Source organism: Oryctolagus cuniculus, chromosome 5, assembly GCF_051225735.1.
Source record: "Oryctolagus cuniculus isolate XC-2025 breed Fujian yellow rabbit chromosome 5, ASM5122573v1, whole genome shotgun sequence".
Classification (NCBI taxonomy): domain Eukaryota; kingdom Metazoa; phylum Chordata; class Mammalia; order Lagomorpha; family Leporidae; genus Oryctolagus; species Oryctolagus cuniculus.
The window spans coordinates 135,880,245-135,895,875 of NC_142871.1; the positions used below are offsets into that span (position 1 = coordinate 135,880,245).

General features: G+C 52.4%; 1 protein-coding gene across 2 annotated transcripts; it reads left to right on the forward strand.

Annotated features, from left to right (window-relative positions):
- Positions 1-825: 825 nt before the first annotated feature.
- On the forward strand, positions 826-6,287 carry LOC100352672 (HLA class II histocompatibility antigen, DO alpha chain). Of its 2 annotated transcripts, XM_008262767.5 has the most exons (5): positions 826-946; positions 2,792-3,040; positions 3,368-3,649; positions 3,816-3,954; positions 4,186-6,287. In XM_008262767.5, exons 1-5 carry the CDS (start codon positions 865-867, stop codon positions 4,190-4,192), a joined length of 759 nt encoding a protein of 252 aa, XP_008260989.4. In that variant the 5' UTR covers positions 826-864; the 3' UTR covers positions 4,193-6,287. The 2 variants fall into 2 exon arrangements, with proteins under 2 accessions (XP_008260989.4, XP_089190228.1); XM_089334102.1 differs by lacking the exon at positions 3,368-3,649.
- The last annotated feature ends 9,344 nt before the right edge of the window (positions 6,288-15,631 follow it).

The following is a 15,631-nucleotide window of genomic DNA, read 5'->3' on the forward strand; positions in this document are numbered from 1 at the left end:
CTCGTGAGTAGCCAAGTTTGAAACCACAGACCCAAGTGATTTGTCAGATCCCCTGCAGGCTGAAAGTCATTGATCTCATCATCTTTGACAAATGGCCTTCAGATATTTGGTTAGAATTTGGATAGACAATGTTGAGTTTTTTTTTTTTTTTTTTAATTGAGCTAAATTCTTCAGGGTCTCCCATTAGCCAAGAAGGCAGAGGCAAGGGTGGCCCAGCCCCCATGCGTCAGCCCCCGGGGCAGTGGGGTGGGCAGATGGAGGTGGCCAGCGGCCTCCACCCACCACACAGCAGTCCCCGGAAGTGAAGGGCCTCACGAGTCTTCACACAGAGCATCTCCAAGGGTCTCAGCCTTTTTCTTACCCAGTGAAGTAAAACAACATTTTGAAACTGATTTAAAGTTTTGAAGGGTGTTCACTGGACTGCGTGCCCAGTGTTTCCCTTTCAACGTCTCTTGATAAACTGTATTTCCTGTCTCACCTCCAAGTTTGTCTGCACAAAGTTCCAGGGAGGCTAGGACTCCCCCATCACGGATCAAGAGGGTGAGAGGATTTGTGAGCGCAGCTGTGGGGCGCTCCGGGGGCCTTGCGCCCCCTCAGAGGCCCCTTCTTGGAGGACATTGACCCAAGTCCCTCCAGCACCCCAGAAGGAAACTCCCTCCACACCCTGCAGATGGAGTCTCCCGGGCGCAGGACCCAGGCCCTTCACTTCTTTACCCGGCAACAGACGGAGTACTGAGAGGCTCGCTCTGATTGGCTGACCCTAGCAGACTCTCCTGGGCCCTGAGTCTGTTTTTCTCTTTATCTCCGCCTGTTCCTTTACTCCCCACACAGACTAAGACTTACTTGGCTAAAGCACAGAGGGCAATGGCCCTCCGTGCCGGGCTGGTCCTGGGACTGCACACCCTGAGGATCCTCCTGAGCCCGAAGGGAGCAGGTGCCATCACGGGTGAGTGCAGAGGGCGCTGCGGGAGGAGGGGAGACCAGGGTCTGTTTATGTGCAACTTCCTTCGCCAAAACCTGCAGATCCTCTCACCTTTCTCACCTCCCTCTCACCTCTTCCACATCTGGTCTGGATCTAAATGCAGCACGGCTCAGTCCAGCTGGGCCAGGGTCTCCTTCTGGCTTTTTTTTTTTTTTTTCCTTCAAGTTCAGCTTCCTCCCCCTGCCTTCCTTCTCTCTGAGACCCAAACGCCACCCCACTGCTGCCCTGCACCGGATTTCTCTACCACTTCCTGGCTCGGGGTGGCTCATTCAAGTCCAGTGCCACTGCAGCAGTTATGGCAGCGGTTATCACCGAGCCGGGTTAGCTGCGGGTCTGTTCCAGGCAGATGGGCACCTGCTGGTGCATCATGCTGCGCACACAGTACAGTCCCAGAGGGCTGAGCAAGTAACTTCCCTGGATGCTAAAGGATCCATACCCAGTAAAACCCAGCCCCTAATTCCCAGAGAGCTGAGCCTCCTTTATGGGAGGGGACACAGTCAGCGTGATCCTCAGATGGAAGAGCTGGGATGGGAACCTTGAGCTACTGATTCTTCTCCAGTGCTCTTGTGCGATGCCTCGGGCTGCCTCTTTCAAGCCCCTTGCTCTCCGAGTCACACATTTCACACATTTGCATTCTTCCTGCCAGTCCTTGCCCGCCCGCCCCCCCGCCCCCGCCGCCGTCCTCTGTGCCCTAGGCTTCCCTTCCACTCCTATCCCAACCACTGCCTCCTCCTTCTGCCCCCACATGCCCTCGTCTCCCACATGGGCCCTGGTGACCCAGCTGGAGCAGATGATCACCGTCAGGATTGGTATTTATTTATTTATTTGAGAGGTAGAGTTACAGACAGAGAGAGGGAGAGACAGAGAGAAAGGTCTTCCATCAGCTGGTTCACTCCCCAAATGGCCGCAATGGCCAGAGCTGGGCCAATCTGAAGTCAGAAGCCAGGAGCTTCTTTTGGGTCTCTCACATGGGTGCAGGGGCCTAAGCACTTAGACCATCTTCTACTGCTTTTCCAGGTCATAGCAGAGAGCTGAATTGAAAGTGGAGCAGAGGCCAGCACTGTGGCATAGCAGGTAAAGCCACCGCCTGCAGTGCTGGCATCCCATATGGGCACCAGTTCGAGTCCTGACTGCTCTACTTCTGATCCAGCTCTCTGCTATGGCCTGAGAAAGCAGTAGAAGATGGCCCAAGTCCTTGGGTCCCTGCACTTGCGTGGGAGACCTGGAAGAAGCTCCTGGCTCCTGGTTTCGTATCAGCACAGCTCTGGCTGTTGCAGCCACTGGGGAGTGAACCAGTGGATGGAAGACCTCTCTCTCTCTCCCTCTCTCTCTCTTTTGTTCTGTTCTCTCTCTGTCTGTGTAACTCTGACTTTCAAGTAAGTAAGTAAAAAAAAAAAAAAAAAAAAAAAAAAAAAAAAGAAATAAAAAAGAAAAAGAAATGGAGCAGCCAGGAGAACCAGCGCCCATGTGGGATGCCGGCACTGCAGGCGGAGGCTTTACTGGGTACACCACAGCGCGGCCCGCCCCCATCAGGATTTAACACTGGGAACCCCAGGCACGATTGTCAGCACCTCTCCTCTGTCCAGCCTGCTAGGCTGGATGACAGGCATCCTCTCTGTGGGCTGCGACGTGTTGGACACATCTCCGTTTCCCTCCGTCTGCTCCCTTATTTCCTCTGCAGCCCTGGTGATTTGGGAGGCACAGCTCCATGTCAGAGCTGGGCTCTGTACCCCCCGCCCCAGCAGAACCCCAGACAGCGCCCAGGCCGACTCCACACACTCCCCCTGACCCTGTGTTCACCCTGTGCAGCTGACCACATGGGCTCCTACGGACCAGCCTTCTACCAGTCTTACGATGCCTCGGGCCAGTTCACCTATGAGTTCGACGGGGAGCAGCTGCTGTCCGTGGACCTGAAGGAAAAGGAGGCAGTGTGGCGTCTGCCTGAGTTTGGCGACTTGGCCCGCTTTGACCCACAGGGCGGGCTGGCCGGCATTGCCATGATCCAGATGCATCTAGATGTCTTGGTGGAACGCTCCAACCGCACCAGAGCCACCAGCGGTACCTACGCACCCCCTGCCCCACCCAGCCAGCTTGCCCCGCCTCCCCCACCCCTCATGCTCCAGTGCAGGCTGTCTCTGAATCTGCAGCTCAGCCCCTTCCTTCCCTGGAGGCTCCAAGTCTTCCCAGACGCCCTCAGCACCCCCTTCCACCTTGAGGAAAGACCCCTCCGCCGGCAGTCCTCCCTCTAGTCATTGCCTCTCCCTACCAGCCCGAGCTCCCCTGCCCGCAGATGCCAACCAGGAGGAGGTGTCCCTGGATCCCACTCCTAGTGAGGCCCAGCCACGAGAGCTAAGTCTGGGCGTTCAGGGCTTCATTCTTTCCTAGTGCGCCCAAGCGTGACCGTCTTCCCCAAGTCTCCAGTGGAGCTGGGCCAGCCCAACACCCTCATCTGTGTTGTGGACAACATCTTCCCCCCTGTGATCAACATCAGCTGGCTGCGCAATGGCGAGACGGTCACCTTGGGAGTGACCCAGACCAGCTTCTACTCCCGGCCCGACCACTTGTTCCGCAAGTTCCACTACCTGGCCTTCGTGCCCTCAGCTGAGGACGTCTACGACTGCAGGGTGGAGCACTGGGGCCTGGACGCCCCGCTCCTCACGCACTGGGGTACAGAGCCCCTGCCCTCTGCCTGTTCCCCCCGGAGCCCGCTCCTCCCGGCACCTTTCCCCTCCATACCGGCTTTCCCCACAGAGCCCCTGCCCCGCCCCATCCTTTCAGACCCGCTTCCTCCGAGACCCCTTGGCGGTACCTCTGACCCCTCTTTCTCTCCCAGAGCCACAGGTGCCCACCCCACTGCCAGACACCACGGAGACCCTGGTCTGTGTGCTGGGCCTCGCCTTCGGCCTGCTGGGCTTCCTTGTGGGCACCATCCTCATCATCACTGGCACACGCGTGTCCAGAGCTGCCCCCAGGTGCGGGGGTCTTGGGAGGCTACAGGGTGGAGGGAGGAGGGTGGACGACCCTGAGTAGGATGGGGGTGGGGAAGTACGGTGGGAGGAAGGGGTTCAGCAAGGGTGACAGTCACAGATGAGGATGAGAAAGGTGGAGGCGGGGAAGGAGTGAGGATGGGGGAGGGGCGCCATGAGATAGGATCCCCAGACTGTGCTGGAGCAACACCGGTCACAGGATTTTTCCTATTCTAGGTCATGACCCTCCCAAGAGAAACAGACTGTGGGAGGCCCCGGACAGACCCCCTGTGGTTCCCGACAGCCCTGGCATCTGCTGAGCGCGTGCCCTCCCCGCTGTGCTGGCTTTGAGTGGGAACTACCTTTGCTTCAGCCCCAGCACGTCCCTTAGCTCCCATTCCCACCCCAACACACACACACACACACACACACACACACACGTTCTTGCTACGCCCAAAGCTCTGGCTAGCAGCCCTGAATTCTTTCATGCTGTTCGCAATATATTCTTTCTACCAGCTCTTGGCTAATTCTCCCAGGGTGTGGGGGACGCTGGGACCCAGCAGAGGGGATTCTGGGTGGCGACCCCTGAGCAGGGCAGCCGTGTCCCAGCCAGTCCAGCAGTGCTCTGCTCCACTCGGCTTCTTGAGTGTATGATGTGAATGGGTGTTGGACAAGGACTGTGTGAGATTTCCCTGCTGAATTCAGATTGGCCTTGAGAGGGAGGCAGAGTATCCGGTTTGTGGCAGCCCCTGCACCCCACGGCAGTTTGGAGGATTTCGTGTTTGTCCGGATCCACCCAGCCTTCCTCTGGGGTGCCACCCCCCTTTGCTACATTTCCTAGAGTCCTAGGCATGCCAAAGAAAGGGCAGTGAGAAGGGCAGGGGGTGACGCCCCTCGATGGCATCACTTTAGGTAGGAGGGTGGTCTCTGGCAGAAACAGAGGCTAAGACCCCCCGAGCGCTCTAACTATGTGACCTGGAAGATTTAATTTTACTGTGAGCAAAATTAAAAATGCACGCAAAGAGATGAGTAATCATACAGGGAGGTGTATGTCAACCTTGAACACACAAGAGAATCACCCAGGAGCCCTCCAGTAAGTACAGGCGCCCCCCAGAGCTGCCCAAGGAGACACCTGTGGCAGGGGGTAGTGGTGGCAGAAGCCTGCCATTTATTTATTTTTTTAAGATTTATTTTATTTATTTTAAAGATAGAGTTACAGAAAGAGAGAGGTCTTCCATCCACTAGTTCACTCCCCAAAAGGCCACAACAGCAGGAGTTGAGCTGATCTGAAGCCAGGAGCCAGGAGCTTCTTCTGGGTCTCCCATATGGGTGCAGGGGCCCAAGGACTTGGGCCATCCTCCCCATTAGAAGGAAGCTGGATGGGAAGTGGAGCAGCCGGGACTTGAACCGGTGCCCACATGGGATGCTGGTGCTGCAGCCCTGGGCTTTAATCTGCTTCGCCACAGCAGTGGCCCCAGGAGTCTGTCATTTTTAACATACTCCCCATGGTTCTAAGCTGAGGTCTAGTAACCAGGACCCCCTGGTGTGGTCTGGCGTGCTGGAGGTCCTTGGCAGGGGAGCTGAGATCCGAGGAGGGCCAGGAAGGCTTTGTGGAGAACTTGAGTGGGAGACGGAGTTGAAGTTGATCAGATGCAAGTAAGTGTGGGGGCATCGCAGGAGCCCATGTTAGGTTCCTGGCCTTTTTTTTTTTTTTGTAACACAAACCCCCTTAGAACCGTCACATACATCACAAAGCGCAGGACATTTGCACTGAAGATACAGGGGAGGTGCACAGACACCAAGGGTGGGTTTGGCCAGGCTGTGCAGGGAACAGACCTTACCGCTGAAAAGCCAGCAGCACCTGGAACAGCCCCTCCCGGGCACCCCTGGGTCGTGTGGTCTGTGTCCTCTGACACCTGGGCATGCTGGCCACCTTCTCTGGGGACTGACTTTCCTGCTAACAGGTGCGCCTTCCAACTCCTGAGTTCACAGCATCTCTGTTTTGCCCACCCACAGGGGCTGTCTCCGTTACCACGTACAAGGCTTGGCTTGGGCCAAGTGTGGGGCAGGTGTTCCTCCCAGTCCAACGCTCTTAGGGAAGGGGTACAGGATCTCATGTCACCCACGTGGCTGCCCAGCCATGCCTCCGAGTGAAGGTTCAGTTATGCTCAGAGGGAGAAGGATGGGTTGGTTCTGAGGAGACACCATGGGACACTCCTGTTCCCGAGACACCCTGGTCTCTGCTGATCCTTTGCCTAAAAGCTAACTGGATGCACCATTGCTAAGGTGTTTCTCTGAGTTCTGTCCTAAAGCTTAATAAAGTCATGGAAAGTGTCTAATTGTGACTGAAATAAGTTTTTTTTTTTTTTTTTGTCACCATGTATGGATTAACCAGAAGTTGCTGAAACTTCTTGGAACAGTGCCGAATCTTTTAGATCTATGTGTATGCCCTCATACTCATGTTTTTTCCCCTTCTAGTATCAAGGCATGTAGTCTTATTTAAAAAAGAATTGTGCTTCTACATTCTTCTACTCTCCCTCCCTGTGAGCCCCGCGCCACAGTAAACGTGTTGTCTCTCCCGCAGGTGGGGAAAGTCAGCTCCTCTCTGTTCTGTAACCCAGCCCCAGGACAAGCTGCTCCAGTCTCCACGTCATGACCCTCAGGCATGGGCTGCGGCATCCTCCTAACCACTCCCTTTCAGTTATAATTTTTAACAAAGTTCCATTACACATGTGGTTTAGAGTCCAATGGTTCTACAAAAGTCCCTGTCTCCAGCCCCTCTCTCACTATGTTCCTTGCCCAAGAGGCAAAAACTTTGTTTTCATTTTTTAAAAAGATTTATTTATTTATTTGAAAGAGTCACAGAGAGAGGAGGAGAGGCATAAGAGAGAGAAATTTTTATCCACTGGTTCACGCTGCAAGTGGCTGCAACAGCTGGGGCAGGGCCAGGCTGAAGCCAGGAGCCAGGAGCTTTGTTCCAGGCCTTCCACATGGGTGCAGGAGTCAAAACACTTGGGCTATCTTCTCTGCTGCTTTCTCAGGCACATTAGCAGGAAGCTGGATCAGAAGAGGAGCAGCTGAGACTCGAACCAGCCAACCATATGGGATGCTGGTACAGCAGGCAGTAGCTCAACCTTTTACACCATAGTGCTAGCTCTCAGAAAAAAAATTTATTTATTTATTTTTTTTGGACAGGCAGAGTGGACAGTGAGAGAGAGAGAGACAGAGAGAAAGCTCTTCCTTTTTGCCATTGATTCACCCTCCAATGGCCGCTGTGGCCGGCGCGCTGCAGCTGGCGCACTGCGCTGATCCGATGGCAGGAGCCAGGTACTTATCCTGGTCTCCCATGGGGTGCAGGGCCCAAGCACTTGGGCCATCCTCCACAGCACTCCTGGGCCACAGCAGAGAGCTGGCCTGGAAGAGGGGCAACCAGGACAGAATCCGGAGCCCCGACCGGGACTAGAACCTGGTGTGCCGGCGCCGCAGGCGGAGGATTAGCCTAGTGAGCCGCGGCGCCGGCCAGCCCTCAAAACTTTAAACTGTGGGGCCAGCATTGTGGCGTAGCAGGTAAAGCTGCCGCCTGCAGTGCCAGCATCCTTTATGGGTGCCGGTTCGAGTCCCGGCTGCTCCACTTCCAATCCAGCTCTCTGTTGTGGCCTGGGAAAGCAGTGGAAGATGGCCCAAGTCCTTGGGCACCTGCACTCATGTTTGGAACCTGGAAGAAGCTCCTGGTTCCTGGCTTTGAATTGGCGCAGCTCCAGCCACTGTGGCCAACTGGGGAGTGAACCAGTGGATAGATTTCTCTCTTACACACTCTTCTCTTGGCCTCTGGCTCTCTAATAAAATAAATAAATCTTAAAAAAAAAAAAAAAAGGCTTTCAGCTGTTCACAGGACTGTTGGCATTGACCGTCCAGCTCTAAGCTTGTGTGGCTGCATCTTGGTTTCCAGCTTTAGGCTCTGTCTCTACTTCCCACTATGGAAGAGGGACTCAGCTTTTCTTCACTCTCCAAAGATATCCACGCCCACTCCCTTTAAGATAGTTATGTTACAATTTTGGCTAGGTTGCTGCTTAGTGTTTGTAGTATTATGACCACGTAAGTGGCGTGTCATCTGGTATACCACACTTGTTCTTTCTTTCCTAGACAACTTTTCATTTCTCCTGGAGTTAATCATGGTCCTGTCTTCCCTTTTACTTGGTTCATACCTATCATTAACAAATCACAAATTTCCTCGCAGTGCAAACAGATACAGCAGGTGCTCTAGCAAATTTATCATCAAATGAAACCCTCCCAGAACCTCCTGCTCATCCCAGCTGTTTTTTTTTTTTTAAAGGTTTATTTATTTATTTGAAAGGCAGAGTTACAGAGAGGCAGAGACAGAGAGAGAGAGAGAGAGAGAGAGAGAGAGAGAGAGAGAGAGGTCTTCCATCTGCTGGTTCACTCCCCAGATGGCCAGAGCTGGGCTGTTTCAAAGTTGGGAGCCAGGAGCTTTTTCCAGGTCTCCCATGTGGGTGCAGGGGCCCAAGGACTTGGGCCATCTTCTACTGCTTTCCCAGGCCATAGCAGAGAGCTGGATCAGAAGTGGAGCAGCTGGGACTCGAACCGGCACCCATATGGGAAGCTGGTACTGCAGGTGGTGGCTTTACCCACTATGCCACAGCATCGGCCCCCCATCCCAGTCTTAAGTAGCTCCCTCAGTGACACAGCTATCGTTCTGGGAACACCTTCCACCATCCTTGTCAGGATTTACCTGTTCTCTGTGTTGGTTCTCCTGTTTCTTGCACCCTGTAATTACCCTTTTGGGGTCTTTTTGTTATTTTATTTTATTTTTTTCCTTGATTTATTGATGGAGGATGGAGGGAGGGAGAGATGTCTCTTCCGTGCACTGGTTCGCTCCCACTCTTTTTTGCTATTTTAGTGAGGCTCGTTCTTTTACACCCTGAGAAAGTGCCTTGGAGTCAACCTTGTTGCCCTTGGTGAAAGCTGGAAGTGCATTTATTCTGTTCTCTGATAGCTTGCATGGGCATAAAGTGCAAGGCTGAAACCACTCCCATCAGATTTTATAAGGTTCTCGTCCACAGTCTCTCCACTCCCAGTTTTCTCATCGATAAGCCAGGGTATGTTCAGGGTCTTGAAACTTGGAATGCAATCTTTTGGTTGATTTTCTAGAAAAGATTTAATTATTTGTTCTTCTTAAAAAAAGATTTATTTATTTTATTTGAAAATCAGTGTTATAGAGAGAAGAGAGGGAGAGAGAGAGAGAGAGAGAGAGAGAGAGGTCTTCCATCCATTGGTTCACTCCCCAAATGGCCACAATGGCTGGAGCTGGAGCCAAACCAAAGCCAGGAGCCAAGAGCTTCTTCTGGGTGTCCCACATGGGTGTAGGGGCCAAGCACTTGGGCCATCTTCTACTGCTTTCCCAGGTGCATTAGCAGAGAGCTGGTTCGGAAGTAGAGCAGCCAGGACTCGAACCAGCGTCTATATAGGATGCTGGCACTGCAGGCCAGGGCTTTAACCCGCTGAGCCACAGCTCCAGCCCCTGTAATCTTACTGTGACAGCTCCCCTGAGAGTCATCAAAGCTTCTGGACTCCCCATACCAGTGTACCCTACCCTGCCTTCACACAACCTGTTCTCTGTGTTGGCCCTGCCTTCTGCTAATGATTGAAATTTCTCCGTGTCCCTCCCCAGGTGCGGATTAGATGCCAACCCCCAACCCAGCATTCTGTCTGCTCATGACAGAATCCACGTTGTGCCGAGTGTCAGGGTTAAGCATGCACGTGTCTGCCTTCACCGTAACTGCCCCTCCAGGGCAAGGCAAGTCTGTGACTTGTGTTTCCAGTGCCTGTCGTATCGCCTGGGACATAAGAGGTGCTGAGACATTCGCAGAGTTCTATTTCATTCTATTTCATTTGCTTTATAGACAGGCTGCTCCCATGGCTCCGCAGCTGGTTGCAATAACATTGGCTGTCTACTGCACACGTAAAATGTGCCAGGCCTTGTGGGAAGTGCTTTTCATGTGTAGTAGGCTTATGTCTTGGTCCACAAAATCGATAAAGCAGTGCAAGAAATAGCAGATTTCTTTAAATAATCTCTTTTTTAAAAAAACATTTATTTATTTATTTGAAGGCAGAGTTACAGAGGCAGAGGTCTTCCATCCCCTGGTTCTTTCCCCAAATAGCCGCAACAGCCGAAGCTGGGTTGATCTGAAGCCAGGAGCCAGGAGTTTCTTCTGGGTCTCCCATGAGGGTGCAGGGGCCCAAGCACTTGGGCCATCTTGGTCTGGTTTCCCAGGCCACAGCAGAGAGCTGGATTGGAAGTGGAGCAGCCAGGACTCAAACCGGCACCCACATGGGATGCCAGCACTTGCAGGTGGTGGCTTTATCCACTATGCCACAGCACTGGGCCCTCTTTAAATAATTTTTTTTTTTGACAGGCAGAGTGGACAGTGAAAGAGAGAGACAGAGAGAGAGAAAGGTCTTCCTTTGCCGTTGGTTCACCCTCCAATGGCTGCCGCGGCCAGCGCGCTGTGGCCGGTGCACTGCGCTGATCCGAAGGCAGGAGCCAGGTGCTTCTCCTGGTCTCCCATGGGGTGCAGGGCCCAAGCACTTGGGCCATCCTCCACTGCACTCCCTGGCCACAGCAGAGAGCTGGCCTGGAAGAGGGGCAACCGGGACAGAATCCGGCGCCCCGACCAGGACTAGAACCTGGTGTGCCAGCGCCGCAAGGCGGAGGATTAGCCTAGTGAGCTGCGGCGCCGGCCCTAAATAATCTTAAATCTGACTCAAAACCTGTTCAGGACTCCTGCCTTGAGGCTGGTTTTAAAAGAGGCTCTGTCTCTTGTGAGTATCTGAAGGTGCTGAGCCTTGGAGAAGCCCCTTTGTCCAGCCTGGTTACTGCAAGCATGCCCAGGTCTTAAAGGCACAGTGCTTTCTGAGTGGCAGCTCGGCTGCTCTGCACCAGGCTAGGCAGGGAATCTTTGCTGGGTGATCCCAGTACCTGGGTGCAGCACTGCAAAGATGCAACACCCATACCCCCCCCACAAGCCTTCCTCAGTTGCCCTGGGTGCTGCAAAGGAGCGGGGCTCTCTCAGGACCCACAGACCATGCACCCCTCCTCACGTTGGCAGAACCTCCGCTCTCTGCCTTTCCAAGGCCTCCCCCGCCTCCCCAGGTATAATGTCTGGGACACCTGGCACAAGGGCAAGCACGCTTCAGGCTTCGGGAAATTCAAAGCCGCAGGAGGGTCTCAGAGGTGACATCTGCCATTGCCTGGTGTCACCACCCTAACTACAAGGAAGCAGAAAGCTTTGTCCCTCTGTGCATGCATCCTCTCATAATTATCCCCATTTTCCAGAGGGGGACGTTGAGGTCAGAGAGCTAGAGGGAGGCTGCAAGGTCGGTGCAGTGCTAGAGCCCGCGTCTTGTCCACTGCACCATCGTTAACTTCAGCAGCACACGGAGACCAGCTTGTGAGACACGAGGCAGGACGCCCGTTGGCGCGGCGTCCATTCAGACGGGCTTCTCTGACCAACTTTGCTAAATAGACGTCCAGCTCCGGGTCTGCTCCGACACATACCCTGCTCTGCTTACAGATGCCATCCTGAGCCTCTTCTCACACCTCCCTTTCTCCTTCACCTCCCAGGGAAGTGGCCCGGCATGCAGAGGGGCAGGTCACGCTCAGTCTCTCCCTCTCCTTTCATCCCGGTGTTAGGATATTGCTACCGCTGCTGTGTGGTTTGACTGCACCTCTGGACAGGCCAAGTCTCCCAAGGAGGGGACTGCCTGGCAGTTCTGCCCCCTGGAGACCTCTTCCCTGGGGTCCCAACACCACTCCTGAGGCCTGGTTAGGTCCGCATCGCCCTCGGTTCCTTCCCTAGGCCCTTGGTATGTGGGGCTGCTCCAGGGTCAGTTGCTCAATAAATATCTAAAGACTTGAGTGAAGAATAAAATGTAGGAATCTTGTCAAATTCCTTGGTGACATGTCCAACAGAAAGATACGTTAAAATTTCCCTACTGTTATTATTTTTTATTTATTTATTTTTGACAGGCAGAGTGGACAGTGAGAGAGAGAGAGAGACAGAGAGAAAGGTCTTCCTTTGCTGTTGGTTCACCTCCAATGGCCGCTGTGGTGCTGCGCTGATCTGAAGCCAGGAGCCAGGTGCTTCTCCTGGTCTCCCATGTGGGTGTAGGGCCCAAGGAGCTGGGCCATCCTCCACTGCACTCCTGGGCCACAGCAGAGAGCTGGACTGGAAGAGGAGTAACCGGGACAGAATCCGGTGCGCTGACCGGGACTAGAACCCAGGGTGCCGGCGCCACAGGCGGAGGATTAGCCTATTGAGCTGCGGCACCGGCCTACTGTTATTATTTACTGTTGCTGTTACCTTTCACTTAGTGAGCACTTCTGGCATGCCAGGCTGAGTCCAGCCACCTCCTTTTGTCTAAATCAGCACCCTAACTAAGCACACCTGGCATTTCCTGGATTGTTCCTTGAAACCCGAGTGTTCAGAAGTGTTAATAACTTTTTAAAAATCAAGTAATTTTTCCTTCTAAAATAATTTACTATGTATGCTAAACATGTTTATATATCTTTATTATACAGCAATCTGCCTTTTAAAATTTGCCATTATTTGTAATAGCAAAGATTGGAAACTTGTCCAGCAAGAAAAAACTGTGACACCTACACAACGGAGTGGGTGACATAAAGCAGTTAAGAATGGGGATGAGCTCTTTGAACTGATGTGGAGGAATCTCTGGAATGCAGTAGAAAATGCAAAAGAATGACTATATCCTGTGCTACCTTTGTGGTAAGAAAGCAAAGAGATACATATTTGCAAAAAGTCATACTGGAAGGCCGGCGCCGCGGCTCACTAGGCTAATCCTCCGCCTAGCGGCGCCGGCACACCGGGTTCTAGTCCCGGTTGGGGCGCCGGATTCTGTCCCGGTTGCCCCTCTTCCAGGCCAGCCCTCTGCTGTGGCCAGGGAGTGCAGTGGAGGATGGCCCAGGTGCTTGGGCCCTGCACCCCATGGGAGACCAGGAAAAGCACCTGGCTCCTGGCTCCTGCCATCGGATCAGCGCGGTGCGCCGGCCGCAGCGCGCCGGCCGCGGCGGCCATTGGAGGGTGAACCAACGGCAAAAAGGAAGACCTTTCTCTCTGTCTCTCTCTCTCACTGTCCACTCTGCCTGTCAAAAAAAAAAAAAAAAAAAAAAAAGTCATACTGGAGGGGTCAGCGCTGTGGTGTAGCGGGTAAAGTTGCTGCCTGCAGTGCTGGCATCCCGTGTGGGCGCTGGTTCGGGGCTGACTGCTTCACTTCCAATCCAGTTCTCTGCTATGGCCTGGGAAAGCAGTAGAAGATGGCCCAAGTCTTCAGGACCCTGCACCTGTGTGAGAGACTGGGAAGAAGCTCCTGGCTCCTGGCTTCGGATCAGCACAGCTCTGGCCTGTTGCTGCCATCTGGGGAGTGAACCAGCAGATGGAAGACCTCTTTCTCTCTCAGCCTCTGCTTCTCAAATAAATGAATAAATCTTTAAAACAAAAAGTCATACTGGAAATATAAAACAAGCAAAGCTGGTTACTTATTGGGAGGAAGAGACTGGGTCAGGGAATGGGTTTGAGGCAACAGGGATACATTTGAAACCATATACTTTATAATTTTTAGTAAGAATTGATAAAAGACAGTACTGTATATTCTTAGTGCAATACATTATTTTTTCTTTAATATTTATTTACTTATTTGAAAGTCAGGGTTACAGAGAGGAGAGGCAGAGAGAGGTCTTCCATCCGATGGTTCATTCCCCAAATGGCCACAGCTGTGTCAATCCGAAGCCAGGAGCCAGGAGCTTCCTCTGGGTCTCCCACGCAGGTGCAAGGGCCCAAGGACTTGGGCCATCTTCTTCTGCTTTCCCAGGTCACGGCAGAGAGCTGGATCGAAAGTGGAGCAGCTGGGTCTCGAACCCGTGTTCATACAGGATGCCGGTGCTTCAAGGCCAGGGCCTTAACCCACTGTGCAACACACAGCACTGAGCCCCATTCTTTTTTTTTTTTTTTTAAAGACTTATTTTATTTATTTTAAAGACAGAGTTACAGAGGAGAGAGGTAGAGACAGAGAGAGAGGTCTTCCATCCGCTGGTACACTCCTTAGATGGCCGCAATGGCCAGAGCTGTGTGGATCCGAAGCCAGGAGCCAGGAGCTTCTTCCGGGTCTCCCACAGGCTATCTTCTACTGCTTTCCCATACCATAGCAGAGAGCTGGATTGGAAGAGCAGCTAGGACTCGCACAGGCGCCCATATTGGATGCTGGCATTTCAGGCAAGGGCTTTAAACTGCTGCGCCACGGCTCTGGCCCCGTGAAATACATTCTTTTTTTTTTTTTTTTTTAAAGATTTATTTATTTATTTAAAAGAGTTACACAGAGAAAGGGAGGTCTTCCACCCGATGGTTCACTCCCAAATTGGCCGCAACAGCCGGAACTGTGCCAATCCGAAGCCAACAGCCAGGAGCTTCTTCCAGGTCTCCCATGCGGGTGCAGGGGCCCAAGGACTTTGGCCACCTTCTACTGCTTTCCCAGGCCATAGCAGAGAGCTGGATCAGAAGAGGAGCAGCTGGGACTAGAACCGGCGCCCATATGGGACGCCAGCGCTTCAGGCCAGGGCGGTAACCCACTGTGCCACAGTTTCATTGTTAAGTAATATTCTATTATTATTTGAAACTGTGTTATATGTATTATAGGGTAAACAAACCAGTAATTATAACATATTGAGGAACCAAGACTGTTAGTATAGAAAAAGGAGGTAAAAGTAGCCAATATTACTAATAAATTTGAATTAGAAATATCAACTTTAGGGGCAGCCAATTAAGCCACCACCTGCAGTGCTGGCATTCTCATATGGGTGCTGGTGGCTGGCCCAGTCCTGGCTGTTGTGACCATTTGAGGAGTGGACCAGCAGATGGAAGATTATCTCTGCAACCCTGCCTTTTGAATAAATAAATCTTTAAAAAAGGTCGAGTTTAAGTAATGTATCTGCCTCCTTGCTCTAGAAAATTAAAGCATCTATTGTTAGCTCCGCAGCCATGAGCATCCTCACTGCACAGACTGATGTTTTAAGTACCATTTCCCACGGAAAAAGAGCTTCTTGGAGGAGTGACTGGTTCCAGGTCTGGGTCAGAGAAAACCCAAAGCAAGTATAGATTTTTGTTTCAGAAAGCAAGGTGGGGTCGGCGCTTTGGCGCAGTAGATAAATCCTCCATTTGCAGTGCCAGCATCCCATATGGGTGCTGGTTCCTGTCCCAGATTCCTACCCGGAGGAATCTCCTGGCTCCTGGCTTCGGATGGGTACAGCTCTGGTCATTGTGGCCATTTGGAGAGTGAACCATCGGAAGGAAGACCTTTCTCTCTGTAGCTCCCTCTCACTGTCTGTAACTCCACCTCTCAAATAAAATCTTTAAAAACAGAAAACAAGGCAATATTTAAAGACTCATAGATTCATGTCAAAAGAACAGAGCAGCCAGCTCAGAGGGACTCCTATGGCCATGTTGAGACAATTTGAATACCAAAGAAATGACTATAATAGACATAAACACATTGAGTATATAAATATTTGTGAGTTCCTATTAGCAATCAGATAAACAAGCAAAAATAACCCTTTCCTATCACCTCTAGATGTGATATTGATACCCAATTCCCA

Coding starts and splice junctions, on each gene's coding strand:
- LOC100352672 (XM_008262767.5), top strand. CDS start 865: ATGGCCCTCCGTGCCGGGCTGGTCCTGGGACTGCACACCCTGAGGATC. Junction 947..2,791: donor GGGAGCAGGTGCCATCACGG/GTGAGTGCAGAG, acceptor CACCCTGTGCAG/CTGACCACATGGGCTCCTAC. Junction 3,650..3,815: donor CCCGCTCCTCACGCACTGGG/GTACAGAGCCCC, acceptor TTTCTCTCCCAG/AGCCACAGGTGCCCACCCCA.